The sequence below is a fragment of the Thalassophryne amazonica genome, chromosome 20 (assembly GCF_902500255.1).
Source record: "Thalassophryne amazonica chromosome 20, fThaAma1.1, whole genome shotgun sequence".
Classification (NCBI taxonomy): Eukaryota; Metazoa; Chordata; class Actinopteri; order Batrachoidiformes; family Batrachoididae; genus Thalassophryne; species Thalassophryne amazonica.
Genome location: NC_047122.1, coordinates 34,477,561 through 34,502,929, shown reverse-complemented (window position 1 = coordinate 34,502,929; position 25,369 = coordinate 34,477,561). Strand labels below are relative to the sequence as shown.

Here is a 25,369-nt window from a genome sequence, read left to right as displayed (position 1 = left end):
AGCAACCTCTCTTATTTATCAACAGTCTTCCTGGGCACTACAGTTGTCATTCATAACACTTGAGCTGCGTCACCAGCTGTGCTTTAATTAAAATTTGTCAGCTCAAGACTTTCGTCACACACTCTCAAACTCAAACCTTCATTTGTTCCAGATGGCCAGCGTTGGACTAGCAAGCCAAAGAAGCTCTTACTGGGATAAAGACACACATGCACAGCTACGATAGATGCACACACATTGAATGTAATTCATACAAAATGCATAAAAACACAACGGAATACACTTAACCAGTTTTAAATATTAAAATTAAAAGAACTAATTCACTTATGTTCTTGAATTTGTGATTTGTATAAAATGGAAGAAATCCTAAAACAGTGCTGGATGCAGCTGACTGTCTTGCTGCTAATGGATTACGTCTTGATTCACTGACAAGCCATTTGATCCTGGAACTTATAAAACAATGTGGGCATTTTCAAGGCAAAGGTTGCAAAATTGTTCTTTCCTGAACAGTAACAATGAGCGCAGACAAAAGGCATTTTTACAAATTAAGTATGTACCACATTATCATTCAAAGTACCATTCCAAACTATCTGTTGTATGGCTGGGGGGCCTGGCTGCCTTTTTGTTTCTGTCTTTTGTTTTTCCTTCCAGGTGGCTTGCATTTGGGACTGAGTGGCTGTGTTGCTGAGGTTATCAGGACCTCACCCTGATCACCTGCGGCTCGTCAGGACTCACAGCTGAGGTGCATCTATATGGATTGGAACATGGTGGCATTTAAGACTGGAGTATACAGTGTGTATTTGCCAGAGACGCGACCTTGTGACCAGACGGGTGAGATCGTCGTCTCGGGAGCCATCTCATCATCAGTGGATGCAGAGAACGTCCAGGGTTGATGCACGGTCTGTGAAAGAGGAGGGGGTGAGGTCTCACGCTCGTCAGCACACTTCCTGAGGTACGTTAGATTTTGTGACTAACATTTATACAGTCAGTAAATGTGGTGTCCCTCACACCTTTTTATATTGAGCTGTATGTTAGTCATGTATCGGCTTCCACTGCAGTGGAGTTTTGTGAACTGGATGTTCCATGCCTGCAGGTTGGGAAGCTGATTAGTAATCAAGCCAGGAAGTGTTTGCTGTTTGTACACCTTTAAGTGTTCTCTCTGTGTGTAGAGTGTGGACTCACATAATGGTTCCTTCTTTCACAGACTCGGTTTGTTGCGGCCACCTGGGGGGTGTCGGCGGGGTCCTTGGGTCCGAACAGCTTCTGGCTCCGGACCGTTAGCGCTGCTGGGAGCGCACCACGCCAGACCGCACTTTCTTTTGTTATTTTTTGTATCACTGTTATGTATTAAATTCTGTTAGCCTTTGTACCGTGCTCTGCTTATTTCATACTGGGTCCTTCAAACGCTGGTCGGTTCTCCGAGCTGCGTCCGACACATAACACTATCAGAATGCTCATCACCCAACAAACAGCACAGTACTAACAAGTCTACTAAATTGAGGAACCTTGGAGTGATTTTTGATCCTACGTTGTCCTCTGACCTCTACATTAGGGATATTAAGAGGACTGCTTTGTTCCATCTGCGAAACATATGCAAGGATTTGTCCCATCCTGTCTATGGCTGATGCAGAAACTCTGATTCACGTGTTTGTCTCTTCTAGATTGGACTACTGCAATGTTCTATTTTCTGGTTTACCGCTGCCCAGCATTAGGGGTCTCCAATTGGTTCAAAATGCTGCTACCAGAGTTCTGACAAGAAGCAGAAAGTTTGACCACATTACACCCATCTGGCATCTCTTCACTGGCTTCCTGTCTTTGTGAGGTCAGATGTTAAGATTCTGTGACTGTGACTAACCTATATAAAATTATTCAGGGACTACCACTTCCCTACTTAGTTGACCTAATTACACCCTACGTACCGGCCCAGGCTCTCCGTTCTCAGAGTGCAGGACTACTTTGTGTCCCTACTGTGAATAAAATGTCTGCAGGCTACAGAGTTTTCTCTTATCGTGCACCTGTTTTGTGGAACAACCTCCCTACAGACATAAACAGTCAGATTCTGTAGAGACATTGAAGTCCAGACTTAAGTCGGATCTATTCTCTCTCTCATATGGCTAGCGCACTGGTATAGTATGGAACTATGCTTCCTATCCTTTTAACTCATCTTATTAGCAACAGAACAGGTCTGTTATGTGTCGGACGCAGCTCGGAGAACCGACCAGCGTTTGAAGGACCCAGTATGAAATAAGCAGAGCACGGTACAAAGGCTAACTGAATTTAATACATAACAGTGATACAAAAAATAACAAAAGAAAGTGCGGTCTGGCGTGGTGCGCTCCCAGCAGCGCTAACGGTCCGGAGCCAGAAGCTGTTCGGACCCAAGGACCCCGCCGACACCCCCCAGGTGGCCGCAACAAACCGAGTCTGTGAAAGAAGGAACCATTATGTGAGTCCACACTCTACACACAGAGAGAACACTTAAAGGTGTACAAACAGCAAACACTTCCTGGCTTGATTACTAATCAGCTTCCCAACCTGCAGGCATGGAACATCCAGTTCACAAAACTCCACTGCAGTGGAAGCCGATACATGACTAACATACAGCTCAATATAAAAAGGTGTGAGGGACACCACATTTACTGACTGTATAAATGTTAGTCACAAAATCTAACGTACCTCAGGAAGTGTGCTGACGAGCGTGAGACCTCACCCCCTCCTCTTTCACAGACCGTGCATCAAACCCTGGACGTTCTCTGCATCCACTGATGATGAGATGGCTCCCGAGACGACGATCTCACCCGTCTGGTCACAAGGTCGAGTCTCTGGCAAATACACACTGTATACTCCAGTCTTAAATGCCACCATGTTCCAATCCATATAGATGCACCTCAGCTGTGAGTCCTGACGAGCCGCAGGTGATCAGGGTGAGGTCCTGATAAGCTCAGCAACACAGCCACTCAGTCCCAAATGCAAGCCACCTGGAAGGAAAAACAAAAGACAGAAACAAAAAGGCAGCCAGGCCCCCCCAGCCATACAACAAGGTCCCTGCCTAAATTCTGGGTCTGTTAGTGAAGCTTAGGGCTAGCAGCTGGCGATCACCTTAGTATTCTCTCTGCTTCCCTCTTGATTTACTGCTGGTGAATTCATACCTTAGGTGCAGTTATTTCGTTGAACTGATTCTGCTTTTTTTTTTTTTTCTTTTTGCTCTGTCTGAGGCACTGTTTATGTCACACAAGGCTGACAGCCGCATACCACAGGGCACTGGACTGACCACGAGATGCCACAGCTGAAGCTGACACAGCACATTGCAGACTGCTTTTGGAATGTACTCTGACAGGGGACAGGCCCACTGATGACGTGATGGATGGACGCCGGCTCTGCACCCCAGGGTGCTGGATGACCCCCTGCCTGCGGCACAACTGCTTGCATGGTCATCTCAATAATGCACTTTGTTTTTGATGTTACTCTGGTTTTTCTGTTTCCTGTTTCTTCAGCTTTGTAAAAACTTTATAACTATTAGAATGGCCGAAGCAGTGGATCACCCGTCTGAGTTTGGTCTGCTTGAGGTTTCTTCCTCATCATCAGAGGGAGTTTTTCCTTACTAATGTCACCTATGTGCTTGCCCTAGGGGTTGGTAACTTTAGACCTTACTCATGCGTAGCGCCTTGAGGCAGCTTTGTTGTGATTTGGCACTGTATAAATGAAATAAATGTAATTGAAATTGAATTGAGTTGTGTCCCAATATTGGTACTATTGCTTTACCTTAAGGTTTGTGTATTTGTTTTTGCATTCCTTGTCCCAAACAACAGCTCATATCTGCATAAGTTGCGTTTAACTCGAGGTTGTGTGCTTCCTTCAGCATAATCTGCGAAGCTGCAGTGGCAGTTTGACGTTATTGCAATGTGAGCAAAATTAAGACATCACTGAACCACAAACAACAACAAAAGGAAAATGGCAGAAACTTTTGAAGAAAAACTGAGTTTACCCACATTCACATCATGTTGCACTAGAGTGAAAAATATGTCAGAAGACCTGTAGCGTCAGCAACAAGACAAAGAATATGTTGTTCCATTAGAGTTGATTCAACTGTAATCTGTTCCACAGTAGACATCCTTCATCGTCCTGCACATTAGACAGGAAAATATGTGAACATTGACCTTCTATTTTGCATGCAAGTTGTGTATTGAGGATAAAATCTATTTTACTAATAACCCAAGTTTTTCAGCAGTCTAATTTTAAGCAAAGTAACAAATGACAAGGCTCTATTGAGGTGTCATATAAAACAAATTGCACCCATTGCACTCAAACATTCATTATTTGTATACAACCCCAATTCCAGTGAAGTTAGGATGTTGTGTAAAATGTAAATAAAAACAGAATACAAAGATTTGCAAATCCTCTTAAACCTATATTCAATTGAATACACCAAAAAGACAACATTTAATGTTCAAACTGATAAACTTTATTGTTTTGTGCAAATATTTGCTCATTTTGAAATGGATGCCTGCAACACATTTCAAAAAAGCTGGGACAGTGGTATGTTTACCACTGTGTTACATCACCTTTCCTTCTAACACTCAATAAGCATTTGGGAACTGAGGACACTAATTGTTGAAACTTTGTAGGTGGAATTCTTTCCTATTCTTGCTTGATGTACAACTTCAGTTGTTCAATGGCTCGGGGTCTCCGTTGTCGTATTTTGCGTTTCATAATGCACCACACATTTTCAATGGGTGACAGGTCTGGACTGTAGGCAGGCCAGTCTAGTACCCGCACTCTTTTACTACGAAGCCACACTGTTGTAACACGTGCAGAATGTGGCTTGGGATTGTCTTGCTGAAATAAGCAGGGACGTCACTGAAAAAGACATTGCTTGGATGACAGCATGTGTTGCTCCAAAACCTGGATGTACCTTTCAGCACTGATAGTGCCATCACAGATGTGTAAGTTGCCCATGCCATGGGCACTAACACACCCCCATACCATCACAGATGCTGGCTTTTGAACTGTGCGCTGGTAACAATCTGGATGGTCTTTTTCCTCTTTTGTCCGGAGGACATGACGTCCATGATTTCCAAAAGCAATTTAAAATGTGGACTCATCAGACCAGAGCACACCTTTCCACTTTGCGTCTGTCCATTTCAAATGAGCTCGGGCCCAGAGAAGGCGGCGGCGTTTCTGGATGTTGTTGATGTATGGCTTTCCTTTGCATGGTAGAGTTTCAACTTGCACTTATGATGTAGCAACGAACTGTGTCAACTGACAATGGTTTTCTGAAGTGTTCCTGAGCCCATGTGGTAAGATCGTTTACACAATGATGTCGGTTTTTAATGCAGTGCTGCCTGAGGGATCAAAGGTCACGGGCATTCAGTGTTGGTTTTCGGCCTTGCCACTTACGTGAATCTTCTGATTATACTATGGAGTGTAGATGATGGAATCCTAATTTTTTTGCAATTGAACGTTGAGAAACAATGTTCATAAACTGTTGGTCTATTTTTTTTTTTTAACGCAGCTGTTCACAAAGTGGTGATCCTCCCCCCATCTTTGCTTGTGAATGGCTGAGCCTTTTGGGGATGCTCCTTTTATACACTATCATGACACTCTCCTGTTTCCAATTAATCTGTTCACCTGTGGAATGTTCCAAGCAACTGTTCTTTGAGCATTCACCAAATTTCCCAGTCTTTTGTTGCCCCTGTCCCAGCTTTTTTGAAATGTGTTGCAGGCATCCATTTCAAAATGAGCAAATATTTGCACAAAACAAAAGTCTATCAGTTTGAATATTAAATATCTTGCCTTTGTGGTGTATTCAAAGGAATATAGGTTGAAGAGGATTTGCAAATCATTATATTCTGTTTTTATTTACATTTCACACAACGTCCCAACTTCACTGGGATTGGGATTGTAATATTCATGATCATAATTTGGCCAGAAGATGCATCAAACCAGCATCCTCTGTATGAAGAGTCTACGTTTTAATGCAAATCTTATAAAACAAGGCATTAATAGAATCTCCAGACACAAGCATATACGAGGTCTATTAGAAAAGTATCCGACCTTATTATTTTTTTCAAAAACCATATGGATTTGAATCACGTGTGATTACATCAGACATGCTTGAACCCTCGTGGGCATGCGAGAGTTTTTTCACGCCTGTCGGTTACGTCATTCGCCTGTGGGCAGTCTGAGTGAGGAGTCGTCCACACGCTCGTCGATTTTTTTCATTGTTTAGGAATGGCTCAGAGACTGTTGCTTTGTTGATAAAAATTTTTTCAAAACTGTAAGGCACAACTGAGTGGACACCATTCAATAAATTCAGCTGGTTTTCGGTAAAAAATTTTAACGGCTGATGAGAGATTTTGGTCTGGTAGTGTCGCTTTAAGGACGGTCCACGGCGCCTGACGGCGATGTGCGCTTCGAGGCGGCAGCGTCTCACCGTTTCAAGTTGAAAACTTCCACATTTCAGGCTCTGTTGACGCAGTAAGTCGTCAGAGAACAGAGAACTTTCAGAAGAAGTCGGCATGAGGAGTTTATTCGGACATTCCATTGTTAACGGTCATTTTGTAATGAAAGAACGTGCGGGCAGCGTCACATGTCGGGCTGGACCCGACCGCGGGGGGTCGCGGCAGGAAAAACACCTCCGTTGGAAATCTTAACGGGCAAGTTGGAACATGCCCAAGCTGTTAAACAATTTCTCAGTTACTCACTTGTTGAAAGCCATCAAAAGCCGCCTGAATTTTACAAATGGTTTTCAACACGGAGGTGTTTTTCTGGTCGCGGCGCACACAGATTTGCGTCGTCGTCATGGAAACGACTCGGCGAATTTGCGCGCACGTTCTTTCATTACAAAATGACCTTTAACAGTGGAATGTCCACATAAACTCCTCATGCCGGCCTCTTCTGAATCTTCTCTGTTCTCTCACGATGTCCTGGGTGAATTAAGCCTTAAATTAGGATGTTTTCAGCTCGAAACAGGCCGACGACAGCGCCTGGAAGCGCTGCAGGACGTCCCGCTCCGTGGGAAGTCCTTACACCGACAGAAACACCCCATAATCTCTCATCAGCCGTTAAACTTTTCACAGAAAACCAGCTTAATTTCTCGAATAGTGTCCACTCGGATATTCCTCACAGGTCCAGAAAAATTTTTGATAAAGCAACGCGCGCCGTCTCAAGCAGAGTGTGAAACAAAGGAATTCAGCCGAGAGGGTGGGACCACATCTCACTCAAGGCCTGCCCACAGGGAAATGACGTCACCGACACGCGTGAAAAAAAACTCACGCATGCGCACGAGGGTTCAAGCATGATTGGTGTAATCGCATGTCATTCAAATCCATATAGTTAAAAAAAAAAATAAAAGGGTCGGTTTATTATCTAAGAGACCTCGTAAGATGTACTCAAGAACAGAGCTTTCATGTAGAAACACCTGCACTTTTTTTTTGCACATAAAACCTTCCTTCTTGTACCTTGATTTTGATAAAAACCACTTAATCAACAGGTGCAAAGCAAGTCAGTGAGTGTTAAAATCTGTTATTTTTCCCCGGTGCTGTGCACAAGCGTAGCTGTGATTAGAGATAATTGGCTGGCTGGGTGAAACAGAAGAGCTTCCACGTCTGGTGATGTTAATATGCACCTGTTCATATAGAGAGAACAGTGACAATATCAGAGATATACGGTACACAATCTCACTGTTGAGCACAGACCTGTTCTCACTCAGGGTGAATACTATGAGACTAATGAAAAATTCAAAGCTCATATTGTGTCACAAGAGCCACAGATGTGGAGGCGACGCAGTGACAGATCTATTTGCCTGATGAATGCACAGAGTTTGCAGTTCAAAACGAGGGGCAGAATAACAAAACCCGAGTGAAAAACAAATCTGTCTGCCAATTTCCAATGGACAACAATAGACATCAATGCTGGTGTGTGTATCCCATTTAAATGTCAATAACCATCCCTGAAAGACAGATGAATGGCATCTGAGTGCTGCCATCTAAAAGTGGCAGAGAGGCATCACTGCCACTCAATCATAACACCACCACCATCATCTAATTACAGCTTTGTGAAAGACGTTATTAGATATGATAATGGCAAGTTTCTGGATTAATGTTTGGGACTGTGGTTAGAGTTGATTAAAGTACTGGGAGGTAATACGAGCAAGACACTATTATATTTTTCAGGGTAACAGACAGGCTAACAGAGACCAAAGGATGGATATGTGGCTCAACAATTCAAAAATAAATCAATAAAAACTACATGTGTATACAGACGCACTGCATCCAGAAAGTATTCACAGCACTTCACTTCTTCCACATTTTTTTATGTTACAGCCTTATCCCAAAATGGATGAAGCTCTTTTTCCCCTCAAAATTCTACACACAATACCCCATAATGGCAATGTGAAAAAGGTTTGTTGAGATTTTTGCAAATTTATTAACAATAAAAAAAACTAATCCAATCCACCTTTATTTATATAGCACAATTTACCAACACAAATTCTCTAAAGTGCTGCACAGAAAACCAAATAACACGAATTAGAAGAAGAAAAAAGAAAATACAATTAAAAACACATGTAGTAAAACAATTACAATCAATAAGACATAAAATGTACTAAAACAATATAGTGAGTCAGAGGACCACAAAATTCTTATGCCCGGTTAAACGCCAGTGAGTAAAAATACGTTTTTAAATGAGAGTTAAAAACATTAATAAATTGAGCTGTTTTAATGTGTGCAGGAAGAGAATTCCACAATTTGGGGCCAACCACGGAAAAGGCCAAGTCGCCCCGACGTTTAAGTTTTGCTTTAGGAACTCAGAGCTGGAACTGGCTCTCAGACCTCAGCGAACGTGCGGGAACATAAGGGACAATGAGGTCTGCGATATATGCAGGTGCTAGTCCATGCCAACCAAGAAGTCACATATACGAGGGCTGTCCATAAAGTATAGGTCCTTTTTATTTTTTTCAAAAACTATATGGATTTCATTCATATGTTTTTACGTCAGACATGCTTGAACCCACGTGCGCATGCGTGAGTTTTTCCACGCCTGTCGGTGACGTCATTCGCCTGTGAGCACTCCTTGTGGGAGGAGTCGTCCAGCCCCTCGTCGGAATTCCTTTGTCTGAGAAGTTGCTGAGAGACTGGCGCTTTGTTTGATCAAAATTTTTTCTAAACCTATGAGACACATCGAAGTGGACACGGTTCGAAAAATTAAGCTGGTTTTCGGTGAAAATTTTAACGGCTGATAAGAGATTTTGAGGTGATACTGTCGCTTTAAGGACTTCCCACGGAGCGAGACGTCATGCAGCGCTCTCAGGCGCCGTCGTCAGCCTGTTTCAAGCTGAAAACCTCCACATTTCAGGCTCTATTGATCCAGGACGTCGTGAGAGAACAGAGAAGTTTCAGAAGAATATCCGGATATTCCACTGTTAAAGGAGATTTTTTTAATGAAAGACGTGCGGACGGGTCCGCGCGTCGGGACGCAGCCGGCGCGGTGCGGCGGCACAGGAAAAACACCTCCGTGTTGATAACCATTTGTAAAATCCAGGCAGCTTTTGATGGCTTTCAGTGGAGTGAGTATATGAGAAATTGTTTAACAGCTGGACATGTTCCAACTTGTCCTTAAGGCTTCCAACGGAGGTGTTTTTCCTGTGGCAGAGGGTCACGGCGGCTGCGAGCCGACGCTGCAATCCGCCCGCACATCTTTCATTAAACAAATCTCCTTTAACAGTGGAATATCCAGATAAAATGCTGAAACCGACTTCTTCTGAAACTTCTCTGTTCTCTCACGACGTCCTGGATCAATAGAGCCTGAAATGTGGAGGTTTTCAGCTTGAAACAGGCTGACGACGGCGCCTGAGAGCGCTGCGCGACGTCCCACTGCGTGGGAAGTCCTTAAAGCGACAGTATCACCTCAAAATCTCTCATCAGCAGTTAAAATTTTCACCGAAAACCAGCTTAATTTTCGAACCGTGTCCACTTCGATGTGTCTCACAGGTTTAGAAAAAATTTTGATCAAACAAAGCGCCAGTCTCTCAGCAACTTCTCAGACAAAGGAATTCTGACGAGGGGCTGGACGACTCCTCCCACAAGGAGTGCTCACAGGCGAATGACGTCACCGACAGGTGTGGAAAAACTCACGCATGCGCACGAGGGTTCAAGCATGTCTGACATAAAAACATATGAATGAAATCCATATAGTTTTTGGAAAAAAATAAAAAGGACCTATACTTTATTGACAGACCTCGTACATAAATACTTGTATTACAAACCTTTCCCATTATGCTCAGGTGTATCCTGTTTCCACTGATCACCCTTGAGATGTTTCTGCAGCTTAACTGGAGTCCACCTGCGGTAAATTCAGTTGACTGGACATGATTTGGAAAGACACACATCTGTCTGCATATCAGGACCCACAGCTGACAGTGCATGAAGTCAAGCATGAAGCATGAAGTCAAAGGAATTGTCTGTAGACCTCCGAGGTAGGATTGTCTCTAGGCACAAATCTGGGGAATGAAACAGAAACAATTCTGCTGATTTGAAGGTCCCAATGAGCACAGTGGCCTCCATTATCCACAAATGGAAGAAGGTCAGATCCATCAGGACTCTTCCTAGGGCTGGCTGCCAGTCTAAACAGAGCAATCGGAGGAGAAGGGCCTTAGTCAAGGAGGTGACCAAGAACGCAATGGTCACTCTGAGATACAGCATTCCTCTGTGAGAAAAGAGAACCTTAAAAGCCATCTCTGCATCAATCCAACAATCAGGCCTATATGGTAGGGTGGCCAGTCGGAAGCCACTCCTTAGTTTGTATTTCCTTTATTCACAAACTTTTAAAAACAAAGTTGTACAACAAAATAGAATAAAACACAGAAAAGAAATAAATAACTTTAAAAAAAAAAAAAGCACCAGTCCTTGGACACAGGTGTGTACACTCCTTAGTAAAAGGAGGCACCTGGCAGTCCGCCTGGACTTTGCCAAAAGGCACCTGACAGACTCTCAGACAATGAGAAACAAAATTCTCTGATCTGATGAGACAAAGATTGAACTCTTTGACATGAATTCCCAGCAACATGTTTGAAACCAGGCACCATCCCTACAGTGAAGCATGGTGGTGGCAGCATCATGCTGTGGGGATGTTTTTCAGCGGCAGGAACTGGGAGACAAGTCAGGATTGAGGGAAAGACGAATGCACAGAGTATAAGAATGTACAGAGACATCCTGGATGAAAATCTGCTCCAGATCACTCTTGACCTCAGATTAGGGCGACGGTTCATCTTTCAACAGGACAATGACTCTGAGCACACAGCCAAGATATCAAAGGAGTGGCTTCAGGACAATTCTGTGAATGTCCTTAAGTGGCCCAGCCAGAGCTCAGACCTGAATCTGATTAAACACCTCTGTAGAGATCTAAAAAATGGCTGTGCATCAATGCTCCCAAACCAACCTGATAGAGCTTGAGAGGTGCTGCAAAGAGCAATGGGACAAAACTGCCCAAAGATATGTGTAACCAAGCTTGTGGCATCATATTCAAGTAGAACTGAGGCTGTAATTGCTGCCAAAGGTGTGCAAAGGGTCTGAATACTTATGTACATGTGATATCTTGGGGTTTTTGTTTGTTTGTTTGTTTTTGTATTTTTAATAAATTTACAAAAAATTCAAGAAAAATGTTTTTCATGTTGTCATTATGGGGTGTTGTGAGTAGAATTTTGAGGAGAAAAAATATGGATTTACTCCATTTTGGAATAAGACTGTAACATAACCTTTAGGGAGATGTTGCCCACCGGCAGTTACTGAGGATAGATGTAGATAACAAAATGTGGAAAACGTGAAGCGCTGTGAATACTTTCTGGATGCACTGTGTGTGTGTAGATGCACTCTGTGTGTACATATTATATATTAGGGAGGAAAGGAAAAACACCTCCGTTGGAAATCTTAACAGGCAAGTTGGAACATGCCCAAGCTGTTAAACAATTTCTCAGTTACTCACTTGTTGAAAGCCATTAAAAGCCGCCTGAATTCTACAAATGGTTTTCAACACGGAGGTGTTTTTCCTGTCGCGGCGCACACAGATTTGCCGAGTCGTCACGGAAACGACTCGGCGAATTTGCGCGTAGGTCTTTCATTAAAAAAATGTCCTTAAACAGTGGAATGTCCGCATAAATTCCTCATGCCGGCCTCTTCTGAATCTTCTCTGTTCTCTCACGATGTCCTGGGTGAATTAAGCCTTAAATTAGGATGTTTTCAGCTCGAAACAGGCCGACGACAGCGCCTGGAAGCGCTGCAGGACGTCCCGCTCTGTGGGAAGTCCTTACACCGACAGAAACACCCCATAATCTCTCATCAGCCGTTAAACTTTTCACAGAAAACCAGCTTAATTTCTCGAATAGTGTCCACTCGGATATTCCTCACAGGTCCAGAAAAAATTTTGATAAAGCAACGCGCGCCGTCTCGAGCAGCGTGTGAAACAAAGGAATTCAGCCGAGAGGGCGGGACCACATCTCACTCAAGGCCTGCCCACAGGGAAATGACATCACCGACACGCGTGAAAAAACTCACGCATGCGCACGAGGGTTCAAGCATGATTGGTGTAATCGCATGTCATTCAAATCCATATAGTTAAAAAAAATAATAAAAGGGTCGGTTTATTATCTAAGAGACCTCGTATATCATTTCTTGTGTGATTCTTGTGATTTTTTTTCTTTTTTTTATCTTGTTACTCTGTTTATATGTTAAGACACAATTTGTTGTTAATTGCATTTACTTCATTTCATTCATAGCTTAGATTAATATATTGGTCATCACCAGATACTTGCTGTGCATGGCAGTTCACTTTTAATAAAAGTTATTCATAAATGCTGCCATGGGAACTGTGGAAATCTGCAGCAAGCTGAGGACTTCTGGAAGCATCATATGGACAAATTCTGGAGAAAGTCCTTTCTATAGCTGAATTGGCTTGACCACAGAGTCACCAACACAAGACAGTCCGATTCCGTTGAGTTTTTTTTATCCAGAGGTAAGACATCTAGTCTCTTTGACTTGTAATTTATAATGTAAGTTGGATAACACTGTCTTGTATGTAATTTGGCCTAGGCAAGTTATCCATTGTAAAGAATACTGTCGCAAAATGTGGAATTTTGTGCCATTTATCAAGTGTGCTATATTCTTAATTATGTACATATGAGTACATTTTGAGTTTTACTGTGTGTTATATTAAAGGATTATTAACTGAGCAAGTGAGGTTATTAATTTGTTTATTATATGGCTATTGTATACATAAACACACAAACTTATGGTATTGCCCGAATTTGAAAGCAGCTGACAGTGCTGGGCTCATAGTCAGACCTGTTCGCTTTCTTCACCTACATGAAGAACTTGACAGATGGTCTGGTTGTTAGCTGGCAAGCTTTCAATCTGTGTGTTTTTTCCAATTCCCTTTAAATATTTATAAAGTACATCCATGTCAGACTTGGTTTTTCTAATCGTGCTTTTAACTTCCTGGTTTGTAATGAAGATAAGCATTGTAGACTGAATGTCATAGTAACCGGTCTGATATGGGAAAATATCCAACCAGTAATCAGCCAATCAGAGCACACGTAGAATCGCAGGCATATAATAATAGATTTTATACTTTAGACTGTGTTCATGTTTGCTTAATTTGCAGTGCCTTTAATTACTGAATGTGCAACCTTTGTTAAAGTTCTTTGAATTTCATAATTTTGTACTAAAAATTGTTGTATACATAAAGTTATTATTACAAGTGACAGTAATTAGAGGAAATGAGATCAAGAACAATAAGAAGGTGGATTGATGGCATTAACAAAGGAACAGGTGCAGTCACACAGATGTTTCTAAAAATGCCAAAGGCTGTTACAGATGGAATGTCCCTATGGCAACAACAACTAGTTTAGAGCATGATGTCACCTGAACTTTAGTTCAGCATGGGCAAGTGTTATGTACTCAGAGGTACATTCTGTTGTTCTTTTTTTGTTTGTTTGTTTTTGTTTGTTTTTTAACTAGAGGTCGCACATAATTTGTATTCTGACTTTATAACACACATACTTCATTACCACTTCTATATCAATGTTTTAAGTCAAACTCTACTTAATACATGGGTCCTTGCACACCAAATCCTCCAATGAAAGAGGGATTCCAAACCTCCTCAGATGTTCATAAAATTCAAAATATATATTGGTGACCCCCAAACTTCAAATCTAAAATTTCAGGTCAACCAGATGAAAGGTTTCAAATTTCGCAGAAAAGACTGTGGCCACCAAATTTCAAATGGTAATAATTCCTGAAGCAACTGTCTAATTTGGAAAACCAAGGTATCTTTGGAAATGTATGTACAGTGTTATACACTATACATCACACTGTTGTTTTGTTTTCTTGAGGTAATGAAACTCCTTTTGAGAGGCTGGCAGGTCCATGGGGGTGCATAAATTTGACATTGTAAATACAATCACTGCTAATGCAAACCTTACTTGGTCTATAGGTGCACTTGTTGTGTCCTTCTCATTTTCAATGTACTTACAAGATGGAAAACCTGTCATATTTTGTAGAAATTCAGGAAAAGGTCACATCCTTTTTTCTTATACTTGAGAATGATGTGTGGGTGGAAGTATGGAGCCAAAAGGCGTTTAGGTACAGTAATTGTTTCAGGTGTTATGGCCGATTGAAATCTGAGGGACACACAATTTTTCGCGAAATTTACAAGAAAAAACAAACAAAACACAACACCCCCTATCTTGGAAACTTTCAGGTAAACCTGACATTTCAGATTTGAAGTTTGGTGGTCAAAACAAATGTGACCGCAGGACCTTTGTGGCCAGGACGGCGGTGGGATCGAACCCAGACAGCTCGCACTAAAGACAATTCCTCTACCAGGTCAGTCAAAGGGGAATTCCCCGTTAGCCAAGCTAGCTGGAACGTCTTTTCAATCAGGACCAGGGACCTTCATCCCGCTACATATCTCCCCACCATTTTTGACTTCGTCCCGAATTCACAGGTGCATTTAAGCATGTTCTGTGACTACCCACATCCTGTTCGTGATGCCAGATTGCAACAGCAGGACCTTTGTAGCCAGGACAGCGGTGGGATCGAACCCAGATGGCTCGCACTAAAGACCATTCCTCTACCAGGTCAGCCAAAGAGGAATTCCCCGTTAGCCAAGCTAGCGGGAACGTCTTTTCGATCAGCACCCCGGACCTTCATCCCGCTACACAAACATATATCAGAATTTCATAAAAATCTGAGGAGGCGAGGTTGAACCCATCATTGATTTGGTGTGAAATGACCCACAGTTAAGTACACCAAAAGAAGCTGTGCCAGTCAAAACCTTCTTCGGCCAATCCATGACTTTTGGGGGTAAGTTAGACTTCTGAACCTTGTAATGACTTTGTGCATTCTTTTCATAGACAATAAAAATAATAAACCAGTAACCGTTAATTCACTGAAAGTCATCTAGATGTGTCCATATACCAGAAATGCCAACTCCACAGAACACAAACTATTATGTGGAACCATGCAAACAGTGTGCTGATTTGGCAGATTTACAGTACTGTAATGCCTTGGTGGGTTTATTATATTTAATTATGAGGGCAGATTCCCACATCATAAAAATCGGAAATTATCTGGTTTTAATGGCTCACATGCCAGTCAGTTTGAAAGCCCCCCATAGAGAAAGAACTTGACCCATTCATTGGCTGAATGTCTCACAGGGACACTGTATGATAAATAGCTTAATTTGCCATCTAAGCATTCAGACAGAATCCAGTTCCTGCGGCTCGAGATCTCCACCTTTGCTCAGCAGCAAAACACCGGGCCCCACTGTCTCCACATCCGATAATGAAATAGACCTTTTATATTCCTGGGTTTTAGCTAATTATCCTGTGCTGCCTTAGTTTGGAGCCAAAAAAATCCATCAAGCTGCTTTACAGCCGTGTTGCATGTCACATGTGAGCCCAAGAGGATCAAATTACACATTCTTGCCTGCATACAGAAAAGCTATTAAGAGTTATAATCAAATGTCGCACAGAAAACACTTCAAGGGAGTTTCTGTATTACAGAAAGTGTAGATCCAGCGTCTCGTGGCACCAGTTAGCAATGAGGACAAAACCCACAAGGGGGAGTATCAACCTGAGAACATAAAGGTGCCATTTAATGCTCAGACAAAGGCCATCAGTGAGGAGACACGCTGGACGGCCTGCAGCTTAGCAGCTAAACCTGGGAAAGAGAAAACTGACTCCTGAGTGAAACTTGAAATTGCCCCCCAACATGAAGCAGGCAAAGCTTTCAGGTGTTTCTATGGTAACTAAAGCCTGATCTGTGCATACAAGGACTTTGAACCAGAATTTTCTTCCCAACTGATTCATTCCGAACAGAAACAATATTTTAACGTTTCTGGTTTTGAGTTCTACCCCAAAATTGATGTTCCCAAAAAGACAAATATCCCAAACCAGTTAATAATGTTTCATGTCAGCTGTGGTACACGGAAAACACTATATATGACAGGCCTGTATGTAACAATAAATGGAGAAATGAACAGAGCGTACTGTAGCAGGCAGCAAAAGCTAGAACCCTTTGAAAATGGGACACTAAATAAAATAAAGACTTTTAAGAGCAAGAGTCTGCATTATTATACATCTGACTGAAATCCTTTGTTCTGATTGGCTGATTTGCATGTAATAATTGCAATACTTTTCACAATAAATCATCCAAAGTGAACAATAGCCACATTATTGACTGATTCTGCATAATTTCGGGCAACATTATGAGTGATTGCGGACCAATTTTGTCATAACGGGGCAACAATGTTTCGCGCATGCGCAGGGGTGGTGCATCGCAGATGACATCATGGCGGAGAGCAGAACGTTTGTGTCCTTGGATACTGATGGGGTAAATACTCTTCTATCCAAGAAAGACAATGAGAGTACCGTGAAAAGTATCAAGAAAAGTTCAGCACTGCTCAAGGAGTTTTTAGCGAAGGACGATGGGAAAGATTTGCATGGTGTTTCACCCGACGAGTTCAAGAAGCTTCCCACTGCAGCGCACCAAGTCTGGCCAGAGGCTGAAACACAGTACCATGAACTCACTATAGTACGGGATATCAAGGTACCTTAAGGATAAGGGTATTGACATTATGGGGAATCGAGAGTTTGAACAGGAAATGACTTAGCAAATTTTTCACACAATTGTAAAGATAAATTTATTAACTACACAGATGTATAATAAAACAAATGGTGACTGGTTTATCAGGCAGCATAATGGTGACACCCCTCGGGATCATTGATCAATGATCAATGAACAATGATCCCTTGGGTTGACATATTGTATATTGATCACCTGAAACACCTGTTGTGTATTTAAAGCGAAGCAGTGTTTATTGTATTTTTTAAAGACATGGCACTGTGTTGCTTTTAGCCTCACAGAGAAGCCTGCACAAACCAACTGCTGCTCATTGATTGGCTCAGCAGCAAAAGCTACAGTCCTCACATGACCATAACCATAACAAGGCTGCACTATGTATGAATGTTATAATACGGCTATGTACGAATAGCCGCTTCCTAAAACCATTCACACACACTGAGAAAATATAAAGTCTTACCCTGACCTATTGTTTGAGTCGGATTCATCATCACAGCCTGACGATAAGACGTTCTTGTTTTGGAAGACAATGTCTGAGAAATACTTTAATTCCTTATCGTGGAAATTACTGAAGAAATGCAGATTTTAAAAAAAAGTCCCTCAGTGTTTGTTTGGTAGAGCATTAATGAGTCTGACGTCCTCACTGGGTCATTTTAAATGGAAACTTTTTCAAGAACAAAATAAATAACCACCAACTGTTAATTCACTGCAAGTCATCCAGATATGTCCATATACCAGAAATGTCAACTGTCACAGTTTACGAGTTTAGTACCTGGCACGCCAGATTGCGTGCCAGTGCAGGGATTAAATTTGTGCAAGTGTCAAGGTACCTTAAGAGTATATCTTCTCTCCTGGATACCCCCCCCCCCCCCAAACCCTGGAAGTCTAACTCCCCACCCCTGAAAGGCAACCTTCCTGAAAGGCACTGATTAAAGCTTATCCAAACTAGGCAAGGCCCAATTAGGAGATTGCAACCTTTAAACTCCATTTCTCATGGATGCCTTATGGTCCCAAAAGAAGCACAGTTTGATTGATAGTGAATGATATTGATATTTTTTTCTGTATACATCTATAGCCATCCACAATAGTAATATTTCCTATTCTGAAGTATCTGATCCACCTTCCAAATATACTCTACTAATATATATGGATCTGATTGACACCCTGAAATATTATAGAACATCTGTCCATGATGGTGTGTGTGTGTGTGGGGGGGGGGGGGGGGGGGGGGGGGGCAAGGTCAGGATATCTTACCCTCCACCCCATTCTTACATGGAAAGGTCAGATTATACACAACCAGAGAAGAAATTATAGATATGAACTGAGTAGAGAAGCTTGAAGAGTCAAGACAGAAGTCAGACTACCAGAGCAAGAATTTTAGCTGAGGAAGCGTCTGTGATTTGAAGCGAAACGTCCTCACGTCAAGCAACCCAGTCCAGTCGAAGATTCAAGCTTCTCTACTATGGAAACCACCTGGACAACTGAGAGCCTACACAGAAACATATGAACTGAGAAAATTTATACAAAAGAGGGGTCAGATCTTGCTTCAGTAACAACCTTTGTCCATCCACAAGTAGATATGTGATGGGAACAGGTTTTCTATCAAGTGGCTTACAATCAGTCCAGGGCAGGAGCACATCACTGAGACATATAGTATTAATGTTGTTTTCCACTTTGTCAGCCATATATAAATCTGGGTAAGATGAAATGGGTGATAATACTACAGCAGATTTGCTTTGCAGAGGTGTGTGTGTGTGTGGGGGGGGGGGGGGGGGGGGGGGGGTATGCAGGTCAGGATATCTTACCCCTTACCCAATCATAAGTAGGAAGTTCAAATAATTCATGACCAGGGAAGAAATTATAGATGTGAAATGAGAGAATTTACACAAAAAAGGGCTCAGTCACTTCAGAATGGGGGATCTTGCTTCTGTAGCCAACCTTTGTGCATCCACAAGTAAATATGTGTTCAAGATGGGAATAGGTTTTCTATCAAATGGCTGTTTTCCACTTTGTCAGCCATATATAAATCTGGATAGGATGGAATGGGTGATAATCCTGCAGCATGACTTGCTTTGCAAGGGGTGGGAGATATCCAGGGTGGGGATAAACTGGGACACCGGGCATCCCTGTGAGCCACTGTTTGAGTACTTTTAAGTAAATTATCAAATCTTATTATTTTCAGATTAATAATAAGAAACTGCAGTTGCTTTTTAAAGGTGGAACAGAGTCTTGGTGCCAATTATATATTTCTCTCTTTTTTTAAATAGGCTCAGTGAATGTCACTAAGGCCTTTTTCTTCCAACTGCTCTCCAATGAACCCTAGAAATAGCTCCATCCGTCACACTCACTACAAAACAACTTCTCTGTGTGTTTATTGTTTCCGCTTAGCTCAATGCACACAGATCACTGAGTTATTCCAGAAATATAGGCCAAGTTATTCAGATATTACTTGGAAAAAGCAGCGGGACATTCCAGGGGCTGAAGTGGAACAGCAGTAAAAAGAACTTCTTTTGACTCAGTCGATAAAGGTCGTTGAAAATAAAGAACTCGAACACAGAGAACAGCTACAAGATCAATATCAGGCATAAGGTTGTAAAAAGACATTTCATTTTATTATCACTGGATTTACTCACGCATTGGTTCTGAATGCCTTCTGTGCCAAATTTGCCATACGGGTACACTGAAGTCCTACTAACAAATATTTTTCTGTTGATTAATCAATCGTTTTATCAATTAGTTGACCTAAACAATTAATTTCCTCCAAAACAGCCATTTCAATAGCTACAATCGGGCTTTGCCATAATAAGGCTACTTTTTAAAATGTGAAGGGAACGTTTTTCAGTTCAATCTTCTCATAACACCTCCAGAGTAACACACATGAAGAGAGAAAAGTAGCGGACATTAGGATGATTTTTTTTTTTTTTTTTCATTCATTAATGGCTTTAATCCACTCAAACAGGATACAAATAAATTCGAGTGAGGAATGAAAACATTAGCACACTTTATTTCATCCACACTGACTGAGGGAATCTGAAACAGTTTGTAGTTTGCATTTGTTATGTTTTGATGTGTAATCTATTGAAGAAGCTTTTTTTTTTTTTACTATTTTTTAATAAATGAATTGAGTATATGGGTTTAAGCGCTGTGCGGAGGGGCTTGCACTGGTATGTGTTTGTAGATGTCTGTGATAAGTCATTTATTATGTTTTCTTATTTTATTATACTTTCAGATTCCCGGGGACAACAGATGAAAATTAGCCATTGCTCTAACTGTGACACGTAGTTATTTCTGTGTTGATTAATGAGTACAGTCCCTATCAAATAAATAATTGAAATAAATAAATACAAATAAAGTGAACAATGATTTGTTTTTAATTACATAATAGATTTTATTTTCTCTGAGTTTCAGCCCTGGTGCACAGGCTTTGGGACTACTATGTTTTTATTGTATCAATATGGAAATAAAAATGTGATGCAAGAGTGCATCATCAGTGTTCCAATATGAAATGCATACCATATTTTTCAGCATATAAAACACATCTGTATTATCAGCCCTTTAATTTAGGATTTTTTTGCTAATTGTTGAAGGGCACTTTTTATTACTTGCATTTATTTTGTATTACTGGAGTTTATTTTGCTTATTGCTTTTGTTCTTGGGAAAGATCTATATAAATAGTTACTATTATCATTTATTACATCCGCCAAGGATGTAATAAAATCACTGGTGTTTATTTGTCTGTCTTTTAACAGGATTACATCAAAACTACTGAACGGATTTTGACAAAATTTTCACCACAGATAGATATTAGGCCACAGAAGAACCCATTAAATTTCGGAGGTGATCCAGATCCGGATCCAGATTCTGAATTAAGTTTCACTTCTATAGGCTTTGAAGGATTACATCAAAACCACTACAGGGATTTTGACAAAATTTTCAACACAGATACATATTAGGCCATGGAAGACTCCATTAAATTTTGGAGTTGATCTGGATCTGAATCCTGATTCTGGATCAAGATTTCACTTTATATACACTTTGAAGGATTACGTGAAAACTAGTACTTCAAAGATTCTCACCAAATTTGCACCACCAATAGATATTAGGCCATGGAAGACTCCACTGACTTTTGGAGGTGATCCAGATCCGGATTCAGATTCTGGATCAAGATTCACTTTATATAGTCTTTGAAGGATTACAACAAAACTGTCTCATGGATTCTCACCAAATTTTCACCATAGCTAGATATTAGGCCATGGAAGACTCCATTAAGTTTTGGAGGTAATCTTGATCCAGATCCGGATTCTGGATCAAGATCAACATTATATAGGCTTTGAAGGATTATGTCAAAACTACTACTTTGGGGAGGTGATGATCTAGTGGTTAAAGCATTGGGCTTGAGACCAGAGGATCCCACCCTGACTGGAAAAATCACTAAGGGTCCTTAATCCCCTAGTTGCTCCCAGTGTGTAGTGAGTACCTTGTATGGCAGCACCCTCACATCGGGATGAATGTGAGGCATTGCATCTGCATCAGCGCTTTGAGCATCTGATGCAGATGGAAAAGCGCTATATAAATGCAGTCCATTTACTTCATGGATTCTCACTAAATTTGCACCACAGACAGATATTAGGGCATGGAAGACTCCACTGAATTTTGGAGGTGATCTGGATCCGGATTGGCGGATTATTAATAATAATAATGAACACAAGATTTTTATACTAGTAAAAACAGGACATTTGCAGTACAGCACATTTTGGCAGGCAAGGACAGCATGAAATCATACCTCTGAGTTTGTACAGCTCTCCATTGACAGAGTTGACAATGAACATGTGCGGCGCTTCGTCGCTTGGTATGACTGAAGCACCGATCAGGGGCAGGGAGCCACGGGGTTTCTGGTTCTTCCCCTGCTCGTTGACGAAATACTGCAGCTGTCCCAACTCTGGGTCTAACACAAAGTATCTGCACAGGAGGGAGGAAAACACAAAGAAAGCATCAGAAGAAGATGCAAACACAGCAACGTGCATGAGTGAAAGAAAGGGGAAAAGGCAAATGTAGGAGGGATCACTTTGTCTAATACTCCCATTACTGTAGTTTGTTTACTGCTGTATTGTTTTTGTGTGTGTTGCTGTGATTGCACAAACGTTTCAGAAAGTGTGAGATCATAGAACATTAAGGACAGAGGCAGCCAAATGGGTTTCCGCATTCAACACTAAATATTTCTCACCGCCCATGCAATGAAGCCTGCAGGTCATTATTTACCACCATCCTCACTCACTAAAATTACCCATCCTTTCACATTAAAATTGCTTTTCTTCAACACAAAGCCAGCAGCTCATCTCCATATTATTAAAGGTAGTAATTAGTGCAGCCACGTTGAGGTGAAGCTGCAGCTGAAGGCGATAGAATTACACTCCACGCCATCACCTTTTTTGACAAGCTTTTAAATGAATTGCATTCAATCACCACATAATTGAATCTCTGCCTTGCTCCTCGTTAGAAGATACATGCAGTACCACATACATCTCATTGTAGTCTGCAAGAAATTAGGCTGTGCTCTGCAGTTCAGCACAGACAATACTGGTACGTTGTGGCTTTGGCTGACCCTTCCAGGCCTGAGGTCACAGCAGTTGTCTTTGTCCTGCAGAGCCCTGCATTAAGCGATTTTCCTAGATACTCTCTGTGCAAAAGGATCAAAGCTCTGTTTCCAATTCACAACTAAAGAGACTGCAATATTCTTGACGATTTTGGAAACAAGTATGTGTCATCAACTGTGGACATGTGCAGCACCACCCTCAGCACAAATCCAGCTAGTAAAACAACTAAAGTGAACAAACTGTCTGATACTTACTATTTCTTTATAAGTTTCTCAAATTTCAAGGTTCTACAGCAATAAGACTTACAGAATGTCTGTGGAAGCATGTTTCTTTGCATGTCATATTGTACATTTTTAACTGAAAAATTACACCATCATCTGCATATGCAAGCATGATGAGAGTACAAAAGATCTTTTTGTCCTTCACATTTGGCATTTTCCCATGAAGCCTTTGGAGTTCCCCTGGAGAGGATGTACTGAACAGTGCTGTCTAAAAATTTATCCCAACTCACACCGCTTTCCGTCAAGAAAGCTGGAGACTTAGACTGCCGGAAGTCAACCAGTGAATCTGTTTTTATCCCAATGTCTCTCATTCAAATAAAGGCCGGTCCATGTTCAGTCAGCAAGAGCGGAGGCTTTTACCATTTACCCCGTCAGGCTGCCTTGCTTTTGCCTTTGTAGCTGAACCATAATGCACGTCTTTAACATGATGGATGGTGCTGGATATGAAACCCTGTGCTGTATTTTCAGCCTCTTGTGCTGATAATGCCAAACCCCCAAGGCCACGAACTCTGGGCTTGCAGTGAACTTTTCACATTTGCAAGCATGATGCAGAACAAAAAAAAAAAACAAAAAAAAAGAAATGTAACAAGTCAATGCTGACGGAGCTATGCAGTATGGAAGCACTGTTGATACACAGCTTTAAGAATCACCTCAGATTCAATAAATTAATGTCTGCTCTATTGATGAAAATTCATGAACTGTTTCATGCCAAAAACAGTTGCATCAAACTGTCAATTTATGGGAGAAAAGCTCATATAAAATAACCTGAATTTTTATTACATAATCACTGACAGACGCAATGTCATCCAGGAGCTGCTGTGATGACTGGAATAATGGGTCATCCTACAACTCTGAGGGGTCCTTGATGAGGAAGTCCATGTTGATGTTGAATGCCTAAAAAAATGCAACCTGAGGCAGATGTAACAGAATCTGCCACTAATGAACTAATGTATCCAGTCCATAACTCAAAATGTCATTCGCACATCACAAGAAAATGGGCCGGGCGGCAGTGGTCAATAGTTTTCAAATCTCATGAAATTTCACCCAATTTATTTGTACCCATAAAAGAACCAAAAAAATAAAATTAAAAAAAAAAGAATAAGCACCTTGAAAAAGTTGAAGTTTGTTTTTCGAGACCACCCTAATATACACACTTTTTTTTATCCCGAAGGAAGTTATTTTCCAGAATACAGAAACAGTAGACAGTAAATAATGGTTAGTTAAATACGCAATTACAGAAAGTGTAAGTATTAAACAGAAATCAATCAGTTTTTTTTTTTTTACAATAAGTACAACAAATTTATGCGAAATAACGAAGATATATTGCCCATGATGATTGACAATATTGCACATAACTCTGAATAACTAATTTATTCATCCTGCAGACGGAGGAGGAATTATATATTCTGATTGCTACAGGTAGCAAAGACCTCCTGTGTGTTCTGTGATGCACCTCCGTGGTCTCTGTCTATGACTGAAGGTGCTCTGACGGGACATCATTGTGGCATGCAGGGGGTGGGAGGTGTTGTCCAGAATGCTGAGCAGCTTCCTCGGGATCCTCCTCTCTGACACCTCCACCACAGACTCCAGCTCAACTCCCAGGACACAGCCAGTGCTCCTGATGAGCTTGTTGAGTCTGTTCGTGTCAACTACCTTCAGCCTGCTGCCCCAGCACACTACAGCATAGAAGATGATGCTGGAGACCACCGAGTGAGAAAACATCTGCAACATATTTCTGCAGACATTGAAAGATCTGAGCCTCCTGAGGAAGTACAGTTGGCTCAGAATTTTCTTATGTACAGCATCTGTGTTTACAGACCAGTTCATTTTGTTGTCTACGTGTAGTAGTCCACAATGTCCACCCCTGTTTGACTGATGGTAACTGGGTTTGGATGGATCTTCCGTCTTCTGAAGTCCACCACCAGCTCCTTCATCTTTGATATGTTGAGCTGCAAGTGGTTGAGTCCACCACTCCACAAACCTGTCCACCACACTACTGTACTCAGCCTCCTGGTCACTGTCGATGCAGTCCACATAGCAGAGTTGTCAGAAAACCTCTGCAGGTGGCAGGACTGTGACCAGAACCTGAAGTCTGAGGTGCAGAGTGCGAACAGGAAGGGAGACAGAACAGTCCCCTGTGGTCCCCATGCTGCTCTTGATGGTGTCGGATGCAGGGGTGCCACCAGGGATTTTGGGCCCCAAGAAAAGAAATCTTACTGGATCCCCCATAACTGGGCGCTACACTGGTGGAAAATTTTGATACTGTTTTACATAAAACTATGCATTTCAATGATATTTTTGACTATCATCTTTATTATTTATTCTTTAATTTTTTTTTCTCCATAATAATTTATTAATTCAA

At 41.5% G+C, this 25,369-nt stretch overlaps 1 protein-coding gene across 2 annotated transcripts in view; it reads right to left on the bottom strand.

Annotated features, from left to right (window-relative positions):
• LOC117501642 (oxysterol-binding protein-related protein 10) overlaps positions 1 to 25,369 on the bottom strand; it is a 144,845-nt gene that overhangs the window by 102,285 nt on the left and 17,191 nt on the right. For both annotated transcript variants that reach the window (XM_034160564.1, XM_034160565.1), the window contains exon 2: positions 21,916 to 22,091. In XM_034160564.1, coding sequence (XP_034016455.1) covers positions 21,916 to 22,091 — 176 coding nt within the window. The remainder of the gene's footprint in view (positions 1 to 21,915; positions 22,092 to 25,369) is intronic.